This window comes from Pyricularia grisea (assembly GCF_004355905.1).
Source record: "Pyricularia grisea strain NI907 chromosome Unknown Pyricularia_grisea_NI907_Scaffold_2, whole genome shotgun sequence".
NCBI lineage: Eukaryota > Fungi > Ascomycota > Sordariomycetes > Magnaporthales > Pyriculariaceae > Pyricularia > Pyricularia grisea.
In genome coordinates, this window is record NW_022156717.1 from 7,704,360 (window position 1) to 7,725,524 (window position 21,165).

Below are 21,165 nucleotides of genomic sequence, written 5' to 3' on the forward strand. Positions count from 1 at the left end.
CTTTCTATCATGACGAACGGTATTTGAGCTCAACTTGCTTCTAGAGCAAAACTTAAAATTCTTTCTTTGAATCTTTTACCTGAGTTCCTTGGACCATAATGGGAGGCTTGACAGCCTTGAACGTGGTGTCTAAGGAGTCTATGTAAGGCTTATTTGCTCTCGCCCATAAAACCAACAAACAATCATAAAAAGAAATTTAAGACGCAAACAGACACACATACAGAATAAAACTTTGTTTTGCCATCGGAAAGAACAACACGGACATGTCCTCTGGCCCACGTATGTACCACATGTGATAATACGAACAATTTTGAACAACTCTTGTTTGCCGTGATGCTCCTTTACCACGGATACGTTTCACCAAAGCGTCATAGACATAGGGACCAACAGCTAGCTGTACACATGCCGGAGGCGGTATTTCCAGCCGAGTGGATTTGCTTCCGGCGACTATCGGGTGTGAGCATTAGGTTCGTGGCTCTTTGCTGCCTCTTCCCCTGCCCCCGGGGCATCAGCTCCGCTCACTATCCTTCATTTATGGCCTGGAAGATCCCTTGGATATACATTATCTGAAGATATTCTCCCGTCATGAGTATAAAAGACATTTACCGCTCTTCTGCATGCGCAACCCTCGTTTGATCTTGGCACCATGTCGATATATAACTTGTCCACCACGATGCCGAAACCCGTTGGCGAGCTACTTATCCCTCATAGAGCCACTCAAACGAGGTGAGTGACGGTCTGAAGTGGTTACTTGGTGGTTTTTTTTTTTTTTACATAAGTCGGTTGGTTCTTCTGAGTTTGCACTTACTTGAAGGCTCCCGAGAACCCTCTTTCATGACCTCCTTTACATTTCTGGGAGCATCTCATGCTTAACCGCTTGAACAGACCTCCCATTTACGTCATTGCATATTCCACCCTGTGAAAGTCTTTACCATGCATCCTCATGATGAAAATCTCAAGAGATGTCTAAAGACGCTGGGCATGAATCAGATGACCTGCATATCTCTGACCCAAAAGGCCGAACCTTGCAAGAATCCGATCCCGAGAGAACGCATCGATGATTTCGAATGTTAATTACATAAAATCATCGACCTGGCCAAGGAGCGACATGGCCGGGGAGAGCGACTGGACGTTCAGGAATTCAGTGAGAGCTTCATCTCCATCCAGCCAGCGCGGGCAATGTTCTGCCGCCAAGCTCACTCCGATCTGAACAAGAGAGGCAATCTCTTGACGAACAAAAATCGACAAGAAAACTTCAAAAGTCTCGCGGACAAGTTGGTCGCTCTCTTTGTGGAGTGGCTTATGCGAGAATTCCCTCCTCCTCTCGAGGTGTTCAGAGTCCGTTCACTGCTGCCGGAGCCTCAGCCACTCCCCATGACACCGCCATCCGAGACTCGGCGAGCTAGTTATCTTCCGGAGCAGAGCCGAGGACGCCAAACAAGTGCAGGTGCAGCTTCTGAGTCCCCCCACTCCTCCCACGCAGTCCAACAGCCCGTACCCGCGAACAACCAGCAGCAACACGAGAAGAATCAGGCCCAACCTCGCTCCAGGCCCTCGAGCAGTGGGCATCCAGCACTCGGTGGCATTGCCTCAACGCCCCGTTACTGGAACACGATACCCAGCCCGCCCACTTCTCCTCGGGCAATCATGAGCCGGATGAACCATCACACACCGATCCAATCCCGCGCTCAGGACACGACTCGGGACGTGCTGTCTGAGATTGCCAAACTCCTGCAACAGGTTGGAGAACTCGGGGACTTGAACAGCAGACTGACCCGTGACAACACCATCCTCCAGTTGGAGAAGAGATTGGGTTCTCTTGAGAGACGATCTCGAGTACAAGATTGATTGCCAGCAGGTCACTGTTGAAACCCTGAATGAGGTTGTTGCTAGCTTCAGCTCCAGTGGAATGCGGTACAATTGGACCCGGTGGCCTTCGGATCACTCGAGATAGGTCGGATGTGGGCTTGGTTCGAGGGTTGGGCATGGACGACACTAAGTATGACTTAATGAGTAGAGATAAGGAGAATTACGCGGTTCGGTTGCTACTGCCCATTTGTTATGGTATTTACGGATTTTAGGGGTTTGATAGGCGTTTAATAATTGATGACAAGTAATGATTGTGTATTTGGTACTAGTTTGCACGGTTCACATTCCATAAGAGAGACGACATCTTTATTAGTAGCTTTATGAAGAATATTCGCTTAACATACAGCTAATATCCATCACTCAGTGTTTGAAGCAGTAATGCATATATTCACATTGCGTCTAAGTGCTATAAAGGTTTAAAATTTCAGATAACTAAACAGACTTTACTGTTGTGACCTGGAATAATGGGTTTGTTTGGGATGTTGACGGGTTATTTCCAAATTCGGGGAAAGGCTGACCAGTTTATGCACAGATTGGACTGCAGCCTTCTCTGTCTCCAATAAGATATCGATGATTCTAACTTGACATGGTATTCACGACACTCTATGTGTATCATAGAATTGCTCATAACGGCTTGTGTTTAAACTCTTGTATCTTTTGTGTAAATAGGATTTCCCGCGCTTGTACTACAAACAGACGTACGTAACCAACAGCCACGGCGTCACGGTCAGAGTCAGAAGACTCACCTTAATCCGACCCGCACCAAGAAACGATCGGCTTCCGCTTCGCATTTGCTGACATCGTCCCCGCAATCACGGCCCTGAACGACCTGAGAGCGACTGGGACCGGCCCAGAAGGCGTCCGCATGTTGCTCAGGTACCTTACTGAGGCCGTCCGTTGCGTGTTAGAGAGGTGGATTGTTATGGATGACTTCAAGGTAAATAAATGATAACCCAGTAAAGGCACAGAAGAAAGAGCCTATTCATTCTTCGTCTGTGCCCGAGAATTAGTACACTAGTACCCCTATTTGATCCATTAGTACTGGTATAGGGATGTTATAAGATGCCACCAGGAGCGGTTAAAGGTCGACTTGGATTATATCCAAAGCATTAAGCCATATTCAGACAAATAGTGAGCCCTCCAAGCAGTCAAAAATAATCGAGAATGACATGAAGCTACAAAAGTTACAAATGTAGCGTCATGTTTATATATGACCATGATTAGTAGCAGTTAATATATGAACAAGACCATGATTGCCAAGATAAGTGCCGATGCTTCCAAATCGCATCGCGTCAACATGAGGAGATAAGTTGAAAACGGCGTTAACGACAGTCATAACCTGAAGTCTGCCATAGACTCTGCCAAAAATTTGTCTCCAGATTTTAGATTTAATTATTTACTTCAGCCTGTATGTTTTAAACATACCGTAACAATTGATTGAGATCAACGTGTATTAATGAGGCCTTGCCAGTAAGAAAGTATGCTGTCGACTCTGGCCAAAGTATTGATGTGACAGGTGTTTCCCGGGAATAACGTCAGATTTAATAAGTACATCAAGTTGACAATGTTTAAAGTGCTTATGGGAAGTTTGTAGTCAAATCGAACCTACCTGCATTTCGTCCCGAATGCATTACATTACCCCTTTTCGTGCCATTGCCCTGACAGTGTGTACAGTTGAAAGTAACTGTATTTATACACGGTAGAAGCTACCCTGTCGCAATCCATCCTATGAAGCCCCGCTGTGCAACCCTTCAATAATCTCAATTCATCTGATTGTCCAATAAGCCAACCTTGCGCTCAGGTTGGCTTGCAGACTACTGTCGAATTATACATATGGTGGAGGCTCCTATCAGCTGTACAGAAGGGCACAGCAGCCAAAATGGCCCTCAATTCAGAAGACGACAGCGACGATGACGAACTGATATACCAACACACGTCGAGCGACGAACACGGATCCCCATCCGACGATGACGATGATGGTCGAGATGGAAGCGGCGAAGTCCACACGCCGACCTTCACACACAACTTCGCCCCGCCATACTACGGCAGACCACCAACACCGCTGCCCCCGTCGCCGTCGCTGACATCGCTGTTGCGCCCTTCGCGGCCCAACACACCCGACGCGTCCGACGACGAGCTGGAACCGGTGCCACGGGCGACGCCGCAGGTCCCGACGTACGAGTACTACGGCTTCGTGCTGTACGTGCTGTCGTGGGTCGCGCTGCTCATCTACCTACTGTGGGCCTTTTTGCCGTCGCCCGTGCTCCACGCCGTCGGCATCTACTACTACCCGAGTCGGTGGTGGGCACTCGCCGTCCCCGGGTTTCTGGTCATGCTCATCGTGTACATCTACGTTGCGCTGGCGCTTTACAACACTGAGTTTTTGACGCTTCGGCTGGACTCGATCGAGACGATTGTGGACACAGCCGGCAAGGTCGCTGCTGTAGATGCGCGGGGGAGGTTGAGGCCAAGGACTGATGGGCTTGGGGCTGGAAAGGGCGCCGCCGGTGCTCCTGGTGGAGGACGGGGTATGCAGGAAGAAAACGATGAGGATGATGGTGTCACAACGCCATGTGGGATTGATTGGAGGTCAATATGGAATGAAGGCACTGATGCGGTGATGGATGTGCCATTGGCCGGTGTCAATGAGATATTATATGGGTATCAGTATGACGACGACAGTGTAAATCAAGTTGGTTAATATCTGGGCATGGCCTAAGAAATAATACCTGCTTTTTTTACAACCCTAACCCTACTCGACTTGTCAACAACTTTGTATTCATGGTTCAACACACCGACTACGAAGTCAAACAGGACGTACGTCCGGATCGAAAAAAAACCCACAGTCCGGTCCCAGATGCGTCTGGAATATGGCCGCGGCCTGACTCTAGTCCATAACGGTGTATGCAGTGAGTGTATCGAAAATTCGACTGTTACATTGCATTGGCGATCCTAGAAGCGCAACCTTCAAGGCCGCAACGTCTGGACTGCAACTGCCCGCCCACCTCCAGACCCTGGTCGATATCAGACCCACTTGCGCGACAAATACCCAATCAGCGGCGAATGAAATGGTCCTACCAATATGGGAAAACAAACCTCGTTCAATCTCAGCCAATACTTCAACTGGAAGCGCTGCCCTCGGCGGCTATCTCATACCACGAAGCGCTTGTGTTGCGTTGCCCACCCTCGTCTTTCCGGCCTTTTGTTGTCTTTCACTTTTTTTTTGTCTACCCAGCGAGCATGGGGAAATGGCCCTAATTCCTGATCCGACGAATAACATAGCCAAATATGCTGCTAGGCGGGGCGTTGTGTATGGCGAAATGCATCTGCCCATGCTAGGCGGGCCGAGACAAGAGTGAGCCTCTGGCCAGTGGCATCTCAGGATGGACGGCATCTGCATCGAGGCAATGTCGCCTCGTGCTTTTTCCTTCAAAACCCATAGCATCAACTGGTCGGCAACAAGTTGTTGCTGGCCAGCTTGTTAATCTCCGCGTTTCTCGTGTTTCATTTTCTTCCTTCCTGCAGGCTGTCCAGGTGGCTGTCTTTTTTTCTTCTCTGTGGTTCTGGTCTCCCAGAAACTGTTCGTCTTCCATTTCATCACATTTTCTACTTCTCTCCATTTTTCTTCCTGGTTCACTCATTTGTGTGGCTTGCTTTTACTATTGTTCTGGTCCAAGTTCTGACCTTTCTTTGTCTGGTACTGTCATTCGTGCCGTGACTAAACCTGACGCCTGGCATCTCTTTGTTCCTTCTTCTTTGTCTGTCCCATCCTATTCATAACAAACAATGGGAATTCTATTCAACCAAGAGTAATTCCCATTCAAACAAACGATTGACGACTGCCACTTTAACGCAACAAAAAAGGAAGGAAAAAAAAAACCACTTTCGGCCCTCGTGCTATCTTTCCATCTGACTAGAGATCTCGTGGTGCTTCCAGACTCACCCTGGAACACTCAAACACAACCTAAATTCGTCGAACTGACGCTGGATATCTCACACACAACTTCCGACTAATTATTAGCAACTAATTTTTTTTTGATCCTTAAGTGGTCAAATATCTTTAGTTTCTTCCTTCCACCCTTTCCTTTTTCTTCTACTTTTACCCCACTATCCATAACACTTTTAATATTCAACTTTCACCATGAACGGCTCGATGTCGTTTCATCACAATGCTCACTCACAGAGCTCCCCAATCTCAAAGGACGGCAACAAGAATAATCAGAGAGATGAGTGGGAGGACTGGACCGATGATGAGCCATATTCGGCGATCGGGGTGGCTGACCTGTTGTTGGCTCTCGAAAATGACGAGAACCCAGCCCCTTTGTCTCGACCAAAGCACAAAGGTGCCCCGTCACGAAAATCAAGCTTCCTCTTGCCAGATTCGACTTATTCAGTCCAGAAGCCAACACGACTAAAGTCGAGGGCGAGGCAAAAGGCCCAAAACACCAAGGCTGGAATCAAAGTCGTCACGGACATGACCAAATTTCGCACCAAGCAACAACAACAAAACCAAAAACTATCTGCCGAGGCTGAGATGAGGAAAGGGCAATTCGCAGACCTCGCCGCACTGCAGGCTCTTGAGGGTGATCAAAACCAAACTTCTGTCGGTAGCTGGCACTGGCTCAAGAAGATGCAAAGCAAAACCGGCGCCCCAAAATCTCGAATGGATCAACTCAGGGCCGAATCGAGTCCTACTCAAGACTTGTCACCGAGCGACCGCCCTATCTTAATTGGTCTCTCTTGCCCTCCCAATCAAGCCAACATCAACGCAACCACGGCCAAAAATTCGTCTGCCCTTGGTGGCACCGCTATGAACCATCCATACAACTGTCCGCCGCAAGGACAGAAGTCCGTATGGTCGCCTGATACTCCGAGCTCTGCTGGTTCTCAGTTCCAAAACAACAGATCCCGAGTAGCTTCTAGCATGTACTCGCAGCCCGGCAATGGTGTCTACCACATGTCGAACGCACCGCCTGTGCCAGCAGTACCTCTCGGATACAATGACAAATCAAGGGGCAACCTGATTGACATTGATGATGACGACAACTTCACACCAGTGACCTTGTTCGAAGAGGACGGTAGCCCATGCCTATCACGCAAACCAACCGCAAAATCGATCAAACCCAATACCAAGTCTCCCGTCACTACTGCCAACACAAGATCTGGATGGTGGGACCACCTCCGAACGCCGTTCTTGGAACAGTCTAGCACCAATCCTTTTGCAAGGTCCGAACCTAAACCTGCGACACCGACTCGTCAGCCGGAACCAGAGACAACTCGAGATGAGTGGTGGATTGGACATGATGAGAAAAGTGGCAGTCGCAAGCAGGCAGCTCCCGCTACTACAATGAGTCCATCCTCGTCAGTTGCCAACGACGGCAGCACGCAGTCCGCAACTGTTGCCTCGTTCCAGAGTCCATCCTCATCGGCTGCAAATGATGGCAGCACACAGAGTGTTTGGTCTCCACACATTGCCACAGTGATGACCATATACTCAGCGACCACCAACAACGACAGCGCGCAGAATGTGTGGTCCCCGCAGGCTTCCACGCTAATAAGCCCATCCTCATCCGCCGCCAACGATGGCAGCACGCAAAGTGCCTCGACATTAACCACTGCTTCACCCTTGGGACAAACTTCTGTAGCCCAAGCCACTAGGGCTACTGCTCGCACAGGTCAGTCTCGCGCTGAAAAGGGCAGGATCCTGGCAGAGGAGAACAACATGCCCACCGAGCAACCGCCACCTTACTCACCAACCGAGAACAAAGGCCCCGTCCGCTACATGGCTGTCTTCCCGCCAGGCCATGCACTTGCGGTGCCTCGCGTTCCCGACTCTCCTGGCCCTATATCTCCAGGACTGGCAAACACAATGACATCCCAAGGTGCCATCAACATGACCGAAGTGCCCCTTACTCCACCTGCAAACCGCACAACTGCCCCTCGCCCCACGGCGCCCCTCCCAGACCGTCTGCCGGGTACCTACACGACGGGTGATCATTTCCTCGCCAATGTCGGCAACTCGCCCGCGGCACGCAATGAGCGTCAGCGCCGCAGACATGAGAAGGAAGAGGTTGTTGCGCGCAAGGCTGGTGGCTTCTGGCGTGGTCGTGGCTGCATCCCCGCCAATGGCTGCTTTGGACGCACGGGACGTGAGGGCCGTAAGCGACGTCGGGTCTACCTGGGTGTTTGCGGTGGCGCCATCGGAGTGATCGTCCTAGTTGTCGTTCTGGTTGTCGTTCTGCTGCGCAAGAGCACCGGAGCACCCGCTGAACAATCAATATGGCTTAATTTGACCAGTTTCCCACCGATTCCAACGGGTGTAATGACAGTGGTCGCGCCCGACAACTCCCAGGATATTACAACATGTGTGCAGCCTGCTACGCTATGGAGTTGTGCACTGCCCAAGGAGCAGCAGGAGGCCAACAAGCCATACGCGGCTGATCAGCCCGGGTTTGTCATTCAGATCCAGTTTGATAACAGCTCGCAACAGTACTGGAACATACCGGATGGTCAGGTTCCCGTCATCAAGCCACTCGGAGACAACAAAACAGCAAGGGAGGTATCCTCAGCCAGCGGCAAGAGGTTATCAAGTCGTGCAACAACTGTCGGCGTTCAGTCACTTCTTCGACGTGACGAGCCAAACCCCAATTTCACCCCTGACCCACCACTGCCCAAGTTCGAGGAGATGTGGTTCCTGGGCAACTGGACGGATGGTATTCGGTCTCCTCGCAAAGCCGGCGAGGCTACTCCTTTCTACATAAGCATACTTCCATCCGCCAACACGACGGCCGGGCCAAACATGCTTGGTAGGCGCCAGTCCACCAACCAGACCAACTTGACTCCAGATCTCGCTAGCCTGGTACCCTTCCCGGACGTGAACGCAGATGGCACCGCGAAGCCGGCGCAACTCTTTTCGCACCCACACCAGCAACAACTGCGGCTGTTCGACCGCGGCCTTGACACGGAACACTTTGGGTTTTATACATACTTCAACAAGACGATATTTTTGCGGTCCAAGGAGGTGCTCGACAACACGACCTCGCAGTTGGGCGACGTACCCGTCGATCTCAACGGAGGGGCCTCACGCTCAGAGGCTCGCTATATTGCCGTCTGGGCATACACGCGGCTACATGTGCAGATCTGGACGCGGCGCTCCGGCACGGCCAAGCTACTGAGCCACGATGCGCTCAATGTCCAAGGCCTCTCTGAAAAGGAGACACTGGAGCTGCGGAGGCCCGGGACGTTTCCCTACCCTATCACGATCGGCGAGGACACGCATGGCGGCGACCCGAACAAGAAGGGCACTTACACGTTCGAGCTAGACGACAGGGGCAGACCGCAGCGGGACAATGACAAGATCTTCCTGCAACTGAATCACATGGATACGACGACAGCGCTGATCAACCCTAGGGGCAAAAACTTCAACCCTAGCTTTGGGGGAATCGACGGCGGAACTGGAGGTTGCAAGTGCGCGTGGACCAACTTTGTTGGAACGGATGGTAATATTTTCTAAGGCGTTTTTTTTTTTTTTGTTTTTTTTTTTCTGTTTGGAGGGAGGGGGAAAAAATAACGCATTTCCACTGGGTGGTAATTTGCATGTTGGATATCCGCATCCTTGATGTTTTTTACGTTTTCACGCATTTAGAGATTGTGATTTTCGATCTTAATTAGCGGAAGCCTAAGGTTCCGCAGTGTTTCATGTGGTAAATAAAAACTGTAACCTTTTCTCATATGCCTAGCGATCGTGAGTTTCGAACTTGACCGAGAGTGATTCCGAAGACCCTCCAGTAGTGTTACCTGTGGTTCGAATAAACTTTGTATATGCACCCGCTTTGATCTGATTAGATTATTTACTTTGAAAGAAACCTGCTCTTTTCTTGTCTTGATCTGCGATCTAATCTAAGCATGTTGTCAGGTGTCATCGTATGAATCGTCCTCACGGAAGGGGGAAGATTTGTGAAGAAGAAAAAGCAGAAAAAGGAAACCCCACCAACCCCCCCGTCCATGTGTCGAGGTGGTTGCACATGTAAGAGGACTTTTGGGAAGTCTCATATGCATCCACAGCTTGGAGCTAGGGTTAGGGTCAGTTTAATTAATTAGTTGCCCTATTTCGCGTATCGACCCGCGATGCGCTCAGACGCGTCTCTACGCGGGGTGTACGTCGCGGGGCAACTTTGCGGTCATTTTTGTTTACCAAAGCTGCCTCATTGTGCAATATCTTAATTCCTCATTCTGTTTTCCATATACCGTATTGAAACCTCTAGACTCTAGCCTGCCTGTGTTTCTGCACATAAGCACTGAAATTCCAATTTATTAAATCAGTTTGTCAATTTGCTTTGAGACAAGCCGGAAAAAAAGGAGAAAAAAAAAACAATATCTGATCTCCCCGACAACAAGTGCAAAAGGCTCAAGGCCCAGAAACACCATGGCAGACACAGATGCCAAACCAGCCCATAATGGCACAGAAAGACATGAAGAGTACCAATATCTTGATCTCGTTCGCGAAATACTCGACAATGGCGAGCACAGGCCAGACAGGTACGTCCCTCTCTGTTGAATACGTCCCCCTTCAACAAAGTGAAACTCGATCACAAAACTGACACTCACCACCACCACCACCCAATACAGGACCGGCACGGGCACATACTCCATCTTCGCACCGCGCCCTCTCAAGTTCTCTCTTAACAAGGACGGCACGCCGATCCTCCCGCTGCTGACAACGAAGCGCGTCTTCTCGCGGGCCGTCATCCTCGAGCTCCTGTGGTTCGTGTCGGGCGCGACGTCGGCCAAACCCCTGAGCGACGCCGGGGTCAAGATCTGGGACGGCAACGGCAGCCGCGAGTTCCTGGACGGGCTGGGCCTGCAGCATCGCGAGGTGGGCGACCTGGGCCCCGTCTACGGCTTTCAGTGGCGGCACTTTGGCGCCGAGTACACCGACTGCCACGCCGACTACACGGGTCAGGGCGTCGACCAGCTTGCTGAGGTCGTGCACAAGCTCCGCACCAACCCGTACGACCGTCGCATGGTCCTCAGCGCATGGAATCCCAAGGACCTCAAGCTCATGGTCCTGCCGCCGTGCCACATGTTTGCGCAGTTTTACGTCTCGTACCCCAAGACCGCCGGTGACAGCAACGGCAGCTCCACAGCAGAAGGCGCGGATCAGACGTCATCACCCTCGGCCAAGCCAAAAGGCCACCTCCACTGCCAGCTCTACCAGCGGTCGTGCGACATGGGCCTGGGCGTGCCCTTCAATATTGCCAGCTACGCGCTGTTGACGCACATGATCGCGCGCGCAACGGGTCTTGTGCCCGGGTCGCTGACGCACGTCATGGGCGACGCGCACGTCTACGCCGACCACGTCGACGCACTCCGGACGCAGCTGGAGCGCGAGCCAAGGCCGTTTCCAGAACTCGAGATCAACAGGCCCGAGGTGCCCGAGGGAGGCGACGGCGTCATTGACGGCTGGAAGCTGGAGGACTTTGTCATCAAGGGCTATGACCCGCACAAGGCCATTGCTATGAAGATGTCTGTCTGATTTTGGGCTATTTAGGGAGTGGGAGTTGGGATTTTGGTTCATGACTAATGACTGTGTTTGGGATGGCTCATGATTGGCGGTTGGGTTATGTTTGATAGAATATATACCAGTGGACTTGACTTGAGTACGACACTGGAAATATATTGTGTAATTCTGCACGTTGTCTGAGTGGTTGAGACTTGAGTTTGTCTTCTGTTACATATAATAAGCTGAAGAGGGGGGAAAAAAAACACGAAGCTCATTCCAACTAAAGAGACTAACATAAAGTACCTGGGTTCTAATCATTCCGCAACGCCCTTGCCTGGTCGTCGAGTTCTCTCTGCCGCCGACTTTCCTCTGCTGCCTGGCTCAAGACCTGCCTGTCCGTCATCTTCTTTTGTGCCTGAAGACTGGTCCCTATTTTCCCTCCTGTCTTCTTGTTGTTTTCTGAATGACGGTCCTATTTTGTTTACGTAAAAACTACCGTTAGTACTATAGCATCAAAAGCGGGAAAACCAGGGGGCACAACGTAATGTCCCACGTGGTGAATCCCCGTTGTCAGGTACGCAAAACCACCACGTGCGAAAAGGCTCAGGTCACGTGTGTAAAACGAACCGCCACAACGGGGGAAGAAGAACAAAAGAAAGAAGCGCAATGAGAACGGAGGAAATGGGGGCGGCGGCGGCGGAATGGGGGAAAAATAAAATAAAAAAATCCTTACCAGCGCTGCCTGTCGTGCTGCATCCGCAGCTGCCGTCGGCGGGACTGGAGATGAACCACTGGCGGCGGCCTCTCCCAGCGTCCGACCCTTCTCGGTAATCTGGGGTTTCTTCTTCTTCGGAGCTGACGCCGACCCCGGGGTGTTGCTGGGTCGTGCACCACCGGCGTTGCTGTCGCCGCCCGAGCCGGAGGAGTCGGGCTTGCCGAAGCAGTTGCCCATCGTCTGGCGGGTACGCGCGCGAAAAAAGGGGGGCGGAGGGTGTGTGGATTTTACTCCCGCCCCGAGAACTAGGTTGGAGTTTTTTTTTTTTCTAATGACGGGGGAGGCGTCGATATAGGGAATTCTTGCTTTTGCTCTTTTTTATTTTCTTATGATTATTCACTTCTTTGTTTTTCTTCAGCTTGCTTCCTCTCCTGCTTTCTCGCAGAAATGTTGAACTACAGTTTCGGGTGCGGGTGAACAGATCTCATGCGCGCCAACCTTGGTCTAGAGGGAAAGGGCACCGCCTGTTCGGATTGGATCGGATGAGCAGAAACGGGGGGAAGGGTGGTTGGGGTGTTCGATCGGTCACCGGTTTGCGGGGGTCGCCCCGAGAGAAATTCAAAAAGTGGAGTTTGGCTTCGTCCTCTTTTTTTTTTCTTTTTTCTTTTTTTTATGCTGGCTTGGTGCCTTGGCCTGAGCGGCCCAGGCAAAAAAGTTAGTTAGATTTTGAGGTGGGTTTGTCACTTTGTCTCATCTATTGAAGATGATATGTTGTGGAAACCTTTATTCAAGTCGTAGAAGACGAGTCAAATAGTCATTGAATGACAGGGTTAGCGGAATTCTGGTAGCGAATCTCTGGCCGATGTCGAGTTTCACGAAGTGCTAGAACAGATACCTCGTCAGTAATTGTGAGTTCTTCTCTCGGCTAAAAATTCAAGTGTGATGCGTCGCTCTGGGTCTAGTGAGCGATTTGAATTTGTCTTTGCCTAGAGGTGAGTGGTGCCCCCTGTTCTATGGGGAGATAAGACACCACCAGACCTCTGAGCAGGTAGGTGGGCTGGCAGTAGAATAGTGAAAGCCATTGCCAAGCCTAGGTGTGCAAGGTGTGGTGAGCGAGCGACCTTCAACTCGGCGCGACAATGAAGTCGATCGATATCCGAGCGGTTGAGCTGCTTGAAGAGTACCTAAAGTCTAAGTTTTATTTATCTATTTTTTTTTTTTTTTTTTACTCTCCACCATTGTACCGTACCTGCGGGAAGTGCCATGTTTTCTTTTTGGTTCGTGCGCGCATCTTGACCCAGTCAGTCGTCATCGGTCTGATTTTATGTAAGTTAGGACCCTACCTGTAGCAACTAGTCTAGACTAATGGTAGTACATGGCCCTGAGCTGTCATGTCAGTTCAGATCAAGCTACTGTAATATAATGTACCTACCAAGGCTTGCGCAACTTTCTAATTCCCTTTTTTTTGTGCCAACTTCATGCTTTCTGTGGCCTTTTGTCGTACTACGGTTGAAATTAAGTGGGGGTTTTGCCCGCCCTAGTAGCAAAGTTTGGCCCAATGATGGAAGGCCGCGCACGGAAAACCCCGCGTTCTGCAGCGACTGTACCCTTGGCATGGATTTTATTCGAGTGTGTGTGTGTGTGTCCATCAAGGTTCGCATTTCTGTCGCAATTGTTTCCCTGCTGTGATGAAAGAGCTCAATGAGAGCATCCCCACTACCAGATTCAATGCGACAAAATATCTTGGGAGTAGGCCATCCTTTGCGGAGGCATTATTAAACTGCAACAAGTTTACAAGAAGCTACAAGAGTGCTACTTGATCCTTTCCCTTTACTCTTTATCGCCTAATATCAAGGGAAGTCTAGTTCTAGACTAGGTGAAGATTTTGTATGTTCAGGTCAGTAAGCGCACACATTTCTGTCTTTTCCTCCCTGTCCACGACTTGACATTTGGCAAGTCGGTAAAAAAAAAAACAAAAAAACAAAAAAAGGGTTACCGCGACAACTTCATTCTTTTTGCCACGCCTGTACAGCGATTGTCTGCAGTGAGTTTGCGCCTCACTTCAGCTCGAGGCGGGTCGGCTGACAAAATCACAGTATTTAAGGATATTCCAGACATACACCTTCTTTTCTCTCCTTGACCATCCCAGGATCCCCAGCTGGAAACCCCAGGCTCTCTTCGCCACGGGCTTCTACACGACTTCAAGTCACAACTCCGCAGTGTCGCTACTGTTTCGACCTTCTCGAGCTTCTTGTGAAGCTCCATCTTTCCACAACTCCCACATTTTGCAAATCATTGATCTTATGAATCGCCGAACGGGATAAGCGCCATGAACGGGAACGGAGCTGGCGCCAATGGCGCGCCGGGTGCTCCAGAATCAAGCTTCATGTTCGGATCGAATACCGACATGTCTCATAGGAGAGACAACAGCCATGTCTCCGACCATAGCCTCATGGGGCCCACGGATGATGCTAGCATGAACAACCTCATGTGGATAACTGAAGAGATGCAAAGACAAATGACGCCAGCACATCAAGGCGATTTCAGCGCCGGGGCTAGCATGCAGTCACCCATAGCTGATTCCATGCCCTGGAACTTCGACGACTCAATTCAGTTCGACTTCAACGACATAAGCTCGGTGGCCCCGGGATCCCATCAACCACAGTATCACCAGAACGCTGGAATCACCGCCAGACCATCGACCTACACTACTGGATCGTCTTCCATAACGACGCCTCATTCGGCGGCTCAAATGTCGCCGGCCCTGACTGCAAGCCGCCGGGGGAGCTCCATCTCAACCACGGGAATGATGCAACCATCCATGTGCAGCAGTCCGTGTGAGCTCGGCGACCAATGTGATCGAGCAGATAAATGCAGCATGAACGACGAGTGTGATGGGCTTGATTGCGATCTCACCGCGACATGCGATCTTGAAGCCTGCGGCATGGATGGCCATTGTGAAGATCTAAACTGTGCCCAGCAGGACCACTGTTCAGCCCCTGACTGCAGCGAGGCACTCACCTGTGATGAGGCCCAAGCTGCCCTTGCACTATGCTATGTAACGCAAGGTCATGATCAGGTCTCTCAGCTGCCCAACCAGGACTACCAAGTTCAATTTCGGGGTTATCCCCAGCACTTGCAGCAGCAGCCATCACCTAACTATGGATACTATGACAACCAAGCTTACGGACAGCAGTCTCAGCAAGCGCGGATTCATCAACAGCAGCTTCAGCACCAGCAAAGGCGTGAACAGAGGCGAATTCAGGACCAACAGGACCGGCAACGGGATCTCCAAAGGCTACAAGAACAACAGCGTTATTCAGAGACTTACAGACAAGCCTACGAAGGAGAACTACGCCGAATCCAGCAACAGGGACAGTCTTCACATGGCTCATCACAGGCTCCAGCTAACGGTACGTTAGAAAGTATACCCTCCAAAGGCCAAACTGGTGGTGTCAAGGGGATCATTACGAGGAGTCCAGGCGTCTCTTGTATCCATAAAAGTGTCTAGGGACTTGAGCTAACAAATACCACAGTGATTGCAGCGGCGGCGGCGGCTTCATCGATTCAGAATATTAACTTTGTTAACCTTGAAGCACATCAACGCCAGTCAACAGCTCAACCAAGTCACGTCTTTCAGCACATCCTTGAATACCACAAGGATCCGCACAAGCCATCATGCCAAGGTCCTTGTATCGTCGATGAACCAGGAAACTTCATATTCTGCCCATTCAGCTGTGTGACTGAACATCCGCAACTTCACAATACCGGCATTACCGATACAACATTGTCACAGCCATTCTTTGACGATCTGTTCCCAAGCTTAGCGAATATCCCAGATTCGATGAAGTCTTGTCATGGGCAAGGCTACGCTAGTGCGGAGCAGCTAATCTCACATATGCATGCCTGTCACAACACGATTCTTTCTCAATATTTCCAGGGAAATACAACACCGCTTATCACTCCGTCGCAAAATTCATCGCAACTTCAACAATATTCACCCACAAGCTCCTCGAACGTGGCACAATACATGCAATTTCAGAATCTGCCAGAACCCATTGTCACGCATGGTTCTTCGCCGGTCATAACCACTCAGACCCTTCAGGCTAATGTAATGACACTGACGCCGCCGCTTACCGATCAAAGCATCCCCTCGCCCAAGGATGGGAGCCAGATCACGAATTCTAACCAGGAGCAACCTCCCGACCCGAATACATGTCTCTGGCTTGACGACATGGGAATCCCATGCGGGCACGTCTTTGAAGACGCTTCACAGCTCAACCGACACGTCATCGAGGAGCATCTCAGATACCTCCAAAAGGAGCACAACGAGTATCTATGTCGCTGGATGGGCTGCAAGAGACAATCCAAGAGCGAGAAAAGAGGTTTTCCGCAAAAGAGCAAGATCGAGCGCCATTTACAGACTCACACTGGTGGTAAGCTTGAAATTCTTCAGCTCTTTTAGTCCCGAGGTTTTATCTTACTGACATGTTGCAATGTATTGCGGCCGTCTCACAGACCGTCCATTTGCTTGCCCCCTTTGCCCCGATATGTTTTCAGCAAAGCAGGCCCTTGAACAGCATATCCTCATTCACAAGCAGGAGAAGCCTCTCAAATGCAACTTTCCCGGCTGCAACAAGAGTTTCCGGCAGCAAAGCGCAAGAAGTAAGAACAAAACTTCCCCCACTCTGAAGGTGACTTGAGACTAACCTCGTTTTTTTTTCTCTCACAACAGCCATGCACATGCGTGTCCACACCAAGGAAAGGCCTCTCAAATGTAATCTTTGCGATCGAACGTTCAGCGAGTCCTCCAACCTGGCCAAGCATCGCAGGACGCACGCCGCCGAGGGATCTTTCCACTGCGACTTTCCAGAATGCAAGAAGACTTTCCACCGCCAGGATCAGCTGCGGAGGCACCGCAAAACCCACGCCAAGAAGGCGGCCCGCCAGGCCAGCGGCAGCCCTCCGCCGTCCGAGGAGCCGGAGCTGGAGCTGGAGCCGCAGACCTGAACCTCCTCTCAGGTGCTAGAGCTGGGACTCGACTTGCCTTGGGTCGTCCGACTCTCAGTATTACCATGACTCGTCTGCTCATGGCTTAAATTACGAACCAATGTGACTGGGCTGCCTAGACTAGTACCTTGTCGACACAATCTGACAACGGACAAACAGCCCACGAACATGGCGAATATCAGCGTTAGGAAAAAAGAAAGAAAAGCATTTGAGAAAAAGACATTTAAAAAGAGTGGGGGGAAGAAGAAGAAAAAAGACCAGCAGCTACAAAATTTTCAAGACGTACTGCGTTTGCCTCGGCCCACAGCAGGGGGAGGCGAAGCGCAAATCCCGATAAGAAACCTCCGGCTTCTTTTTCTAATGGGAACTTCCTTTTTTTTTCTTTTTTTCTTCAGACTCACGGGCTAGGAAACATGTTCACCGGTGTTTGCACGGATAACAAAAGCCTTCAGCGTCGGCGTTTCGGCGACTCCAGACAAGAGTTTTGTTCTTGTCTTGTTTTATTTCTATTTTCTTTCTTGTGTGTTTGATTTTTATGTTGTCTTTTAAAACGAATTTACGAACTGGGAGGGGAAAAAAATATCCTGTGGCTCGGTTTTTTTTCTTCTTGTTGTCCGTTTGGGGTCCACGAACGGTGTTGGAGTTTTGTACGGGGCTTTAGATACTTGATTGACCTTGAGAGGTTGGATGGACTCCCTTGACTTGGCAAGGAGCCTGACTGAAGGGACGCAGGGTTGTTGCATGTTTAGTATGGATTGCTATTGAACAAGACAAAGAAAACTCCAATCCGGCTGTACTCATGCGCGGCAGACAGTTGCGACTCACACGTTAACTACATTCCCTGTAATAAGGCAGACTAAAAGTTGTTACTAATTGTGCTCGTGATGATTGGCTGGATTGCCAAGATTGATTTCAAGGGGTCCAGTGTACCATGACTACAGTGAGCCACCTGTAATAGTCCCAACACTCAAGAAATCGATCCAGTCGGGAAATGGGCATGTTGATCTTTGTTCATCATTGGTATTTTTCTTCAGGCCAGGCAGGATATGTCTGATCCGGCCCGACCCTGACTTGATTCCTCTCCCGTCATCAAGATGGCTATCAAGAGGGAAATCATAACGAGATCCTTCCTTTTTATCCTCGTGAAAAACACCGTTTTATCCCTTTCCCTTGTGAGTAAAACAGAGTTCCCAACTGGGGATATGCCATTCGCCCATTGCGGAGCCATCGTGAGAATAAAATAAAAAAAGACGTTGCTGTGATGCTGCGTTTTGGAATCATCTTGTGCTTCTTTTTGTTTTGCGCCGCCCCGACGAAAGAGACAGAGAAGAGAGAAAACCCAAACCCAATGGTAAGAAAACAGAACGCAACTCCTCCCCCTTGCCCTTTCCCTTTGCCCAGAATTGACGAAATTACAACCACCGAAAGACCGCGTTTACTCGGCCTATGGAGAGAAAAAGTGTTTGTTAGCATCGAGGACTTCTTCTGAGAGGTGCATCAGTGGCGCACAACGCCCGGCCCGGAACTCACCTTCACGAAGTAGTTCCTCTGGGAGAAGTGTTGCTGGCGCTTCTTGGTCTTCTCGAGGACCCTCGAGGCATCCTCCTTTGAAAGGCGGCGGCGGATGGCACGGGTCTGCTTCGCCCTCAGGTCGAGGGGCAGGTACTTCTTGTTCTTGTAGAACAGGCGGAGCTGCTGCCTTTGCTTCAGGTTGATGACGGTAAGGACACGGGCGATCGACTTGCGGATGTCGTGGCTAATACAGGGATGATAGGTTAGCACAGGGTGCAACACTAGCTATTTTGGCCATGACGGGCTTATGTAAATTTGAGACAGAGTCCCTGAGCAGAGTAATATCAAGACAGAGATTGCCATCTCATGCTGAAAGTATCTAGATGCTCAAGGACATGGAGGTGTATGGCGCAAGATCCAAGTCGGATCATCACGCTGGGGTACGATACGTGTGCGCGACGGATAGAGGCGGGGTTGAAAAACGCGTACATCTTGGTGAGCTTGGTGCCGGACGAAGCAATCTTCTGGATACGGAGCTGGTTCAGCTCGGTCTTGAGCTCGTTGAGCTGCTTGAGGAGCTCATCCTTATCCTTGCCCCAGAGGGCACCGGCCTTGACTTTGCTGGTGGACTATTTTTCCCGGCAAAAAGTCAGCATTGGGTCCTGAATCTCGACTTTTTTTTTTAAATTGCTCCTGCTGCTGCCGAGTGCCCATGCCAAAATCCATCCATCATGCCATTTGTTGAATCAAAAGCCATAGTCGTTGGTTTCGGCGTAGACGGATTGCTGATAGTTGTCGTCGTAACCTCATGGGGGGCTTCGTTCAAGGTCGTGCGCCTGTCGCCCACCCAAAATCACCAATGTCGGTGCAATCCACCCATCTTTTCGGGCATTTGAAAACGTGGGCATTCGTGCAGCAGCAGTAGCAACGGCAGCAGAAACACATATCCCGTCGAGGAACGTACCATTTTCGGTATGGGTTAGTATCGTCGGATCGGGGGCGAAAGAAAATGTCGGTACTGAAATGTCGTCGTCGGGGCTGGACTGTGAAAAAAGAATGGTTGATTGATGGCACACAATTGGGGATCAAATTCCTCGCTCAACCCTCAAAATGTTCTATCACGTGAGGGTGGGATTTGTAAAATGCGGGCTGAAAGTGGGGTGACTGTGCGTAGTGATTCGACACTGTGAAGACCCCTGTATCATCGGTAGCGTTGCGTTGATGTCAAGTGGACATTGCCCAGTGATGATGGCTAGCAGCCCATGAACTGGTCGGAGCTTGGTTAAACGACCAATCTCAAACTTGTCTGTTCAATCTCATGACAGCCTAATTATCACCAGTGCGATTCAAGTCATCCTTGGCTTCGTAACATCAAAACGCCACCACCACTTACTTTGTACTTTACAAATAAATCCGAGGACTGGTTCCCGTAGACTCTTTGATCACCAAGACCTAATCCGATAGCAGAAATGGCGTCGTCAGGAGCAGGCGGCTGGGCGCATTTGCGACAACAGGCTCGGAACTTGGAAACTCAGACCGAGACTTTGTTCCATACATATTCTCAGATCGCAACATCCACCAACATACCGGCTAAGCCGACAGAACAAGAAAGGGAAACAGAGGCGAAGCTACGGGAGATATTAGACAAGGTACGATGCCGGTGTAATCCGGGCCAGAGAGGGCATCCATCTCTAGCTACCTATCAGGAACATCATGACCCTTTTCATCCTACCAGCTTAAACTGGATCTAACATGCCAGGACGTCGTCTGCAGCGAGAAAATGTCATAGCCCAGCTCACCCGACTCCTCGACTCGGACTCGGCTCTCACGGCATCGGCAATGAAGCAGAGCAATCTGGCACTCCTCCGGGACAAGTTAGCCGAGCACCGTCGCGAGCTGCCACGGCTGCGTTCGCGGATCCAGGAGGCCCGCGACAGGGTGAACCTCCTGTCCAACGTCCGCAACGACATCGACGCCTACCGCGCCAGCAATCCCGAGCAGGCCGAGGCCGAATACATGCTGGATGAGAGGTCGCGCATCGACAACAGCCATGGCATGGCCGACAGCGTCTTGAGCCAAGCATACGCCATCAACGACAACTTCAACGCGCAGAGGGAGACGCTCGCAAACATCAACCGGCGCATCACCCTGGCGGCCAGCCAGGTGCCGGGCATCAACATGTTGATCGGGAGGATATCGGCAAAGAAAAGGAGGGATGGCATAATCATGGGGAGCTTTATTGCCGTTTGCTTTTTCGTCTTTTGGTTTTTCCTATGAATGCAACGGGCTGAAGAGACCAGCTTGGTCGTGTATGAGGCCACCTTTTGATATCACGGAGGTGGGGATGGAAATGAGGTGGGGACACTATTTCTTTGCAACTTTTTGCAAGCATCGGCGTTAATTTTGGGATGGCGTTACGGGCGGCTGTTATCTTGATTTTCAAGGCCCCTTGTATAAACAGACAGTACCCTGAGCCGGGCGGGTATCTTCAAATTGGATAGGACTTCCCGTCAGAAGAGAAGGCGGCATGCTTATCGTACAGATGTTTACATTATAT

At 50.5% G+C, this 21,165-nt stretch overlaps 8 protein-coding genes across 8 annotated transcripts; 6 read left to right on the forward strand and 2 right to left on the reverse strand.

The window, feature by feature from the left end:
- Positions 1-1,108: 1,108 nt before the first annotated feature.
- PgNI_04876 (uncharacterized protein) lies at positions 1,109-1,848 on the forward strand (the record flags this gene model as incomplete). The annotated part of the gene is made up of 2 exons (XM_031124917.1): positions 1,109-1,144; positions 1,168-1,848. The coding sequence occupies 2 exons, from the start codon at positions 1,109-1,111 to the stop codon at positions 1,846-1,848; spliced, it is 717 nt and encodes a 238-aa protein (XP_030984096.1).
- A 1,900-nt stretch (positions 1,849-3,748) lies between these two features.
- On the forward strand, positions 3,749-4,570 carry PgNI_04877 (uncharacterized protein; the record flags this gene model as incomplete). The annotated part of the gene is made up of 1 exon (XM_031124918.1): positions 3,749-4,570. The coding sequence occupies one exon, from the start codon at positions 3,749-3,751 to the stop codon at positions 4,568-4,570; it is 822 nt and encodes a 273-aa protein (XP_030984097.1).
- A 1,440-nt stretch (positions 4,571-6,010) lies between these two features.
- Positions 6,011-9,382, forward strand: PgNI_04878 (uncharacterized protein; the record flags this gene model as incomplete). The annotated part of the gene is made up of 1 exon (XM_031124919.1): positions 6,011-9,382. The coding sequence occupies one exon, from the start codon at positions 6,011-6,013 to the stop codon at positions 9,380-9,382; it is 3,372 nt and encodes a 1,123-aa protein (XP_030984094.1).
- Positions 9,383-10,068: 686 nt separating this feature from the next.
- On the forward strand, positions 10,069-11,490 carry PgNI_04879 (uncharacterized protein). Its single transcript, XM_031124920.1, has 2 exons — positions 10,069-10,407; positions 10,498-11,490. The coding sequence occupies exons 1-2, from the start codon at positions 10,295-10,297 to the stop codon at positions 11,402-11,404; spliced, it is 1,020 nt and encodes a 339-aa protein (XP_030984095.1). The 5' UTR covers positions 10,069-10,294; the 3' UTR covers positions 11,405-11,490.
- Positions 11,491-11,681: 191 nt separating this feature from the next.
- PgNI_04880 (uncharacterized protein) lies at positions 11,682-12,323 on the reverse strand (the record flags this gene model as incomplete). The annotated part of the gene is made up of 2 exons (XM_031124921.1): positions 11,682-11,843; positions 12,105-12,323. 2 exons carry the CDS (start codon positions 12,321-12,323, stop codon positions 11,682-11,684), a joined length of 381 nt encoding a protein of 126 aa, XP_030984874.1.
- A 1,559-nt stretch (positions 12,324-13,882) lies between these two features.
- PgNI_04881 (uncharacterized protein) lies at positions 13,883-17,842 on the forward strand. The gene is made up of 5 exons (XM_031124922.1): positions 13,883-13,983; positions 14,183-15,499; positions 15,623-16,522; positions 16,605-16,751; positions 16,822-17,842. The coding sequence occupies exons 2-5, from the start codon at positions 14,416-14,418 to the stop codon at positions 17,094-17,096; spliced, it is 2,406 nt and encodes an 801-aa protein (XP_030984873.1). The 5' UTR covers positions 13,883-13,983; positions 14,183-14,415; the 3' UTR covers positions 17,097-17,842.
- Positions 17,843-17,933: 91 nt separating this feature from the next.
- On the reverse strand, positions 17,934-19,652 carry PgNI_04882 (uncharacterized protein). The gene is made up of 4 exons (XM_031124923.1): positions 19,573-19,652; positions 19,098-19,237; positions 18,627-18,852; positions 17,934-18,540 (listed from the first exon to the last, which is right to left on the reverse strand). The coding sequence occupies exons 1-4, from the start codon at positions 19,573-19,575 to the stop codon at positions 18,532-18,534; spliced, it is 378 nt and encodes a 125-aa protein (XP_030984872.1). The 5' UTR covers positions 19,576-19,652; the 3' UTR covers positions 17,934-18,531.
- A 425-nt stretch (positions 19,653-20,077) lies between these two features.
- On the forward strand, positions 20,078-20,885 carry PgNI_04883 (uncharacterized protein; the record flags this gene model as incomplete). The annotated part of the gene is made up of 2 exons (XM_031124924.1): positions 20,078-20,257; positions 20,382-20,885. 2 exons carry the CDS (start codon positions 20,078-20,080, stop codon positions 20,883-20,885), a joined length of 684 nt encoding a protein of 227 aa, XP_030984871.1.
- Between the last annotated feature and the right edge of the window lie 280 nt (positions 20,886-21,165).

Excerpts from the sequence above, each read along its gene's own strand:
- PgNI_04879 (XM_031124920.1), top strand. The coding sequence starts at position 10,295 with ATGGCAGACACAGATGCCAAACCAGCCCATAATGGCACAGAAAGACAT. Across the intron at positions 10,408-10,497 it reads GGCGAGCACAGGCCAGACAG|GACCGGCACGGGCACATACT; the intron begins GTACGTCCCTCT and ends CACCCAATACAG.
- PgNI_04881 (XM_031124922.1), top strand. The coding sequence starts at position 14,416 with ATGAACGGGAACGGAGCTGGCGCCAATGGCGCGCCGGGTGCTCCAGAA. Across the intron at positions 15,500-15,622 it reads ATCACAGGCTCCAGCTAACG|TGATTGCAGCGGCGGCGGCG; the intron begins GTACGTTAGAAA and ends CAAATACCACAG. Across the intron at positions 16,523-16,604 it reads TTTACAGACTCACACTGGTG|ACCGTCCATTTGCTTGCCCC; the intron begins GTAAGCTTGAAA and ends GCCGTCTCACAG.
- PgNI_04882 (XM_031124923.1), bottom strand. Across the intron at positions 18,853-19,097 it reads GGCACCAAGCTCACCAAGAT|CCACGACATCCGCAAGTCGA; the intron begins GTACGCGTTTTT and ends TCCCTGTATTAG.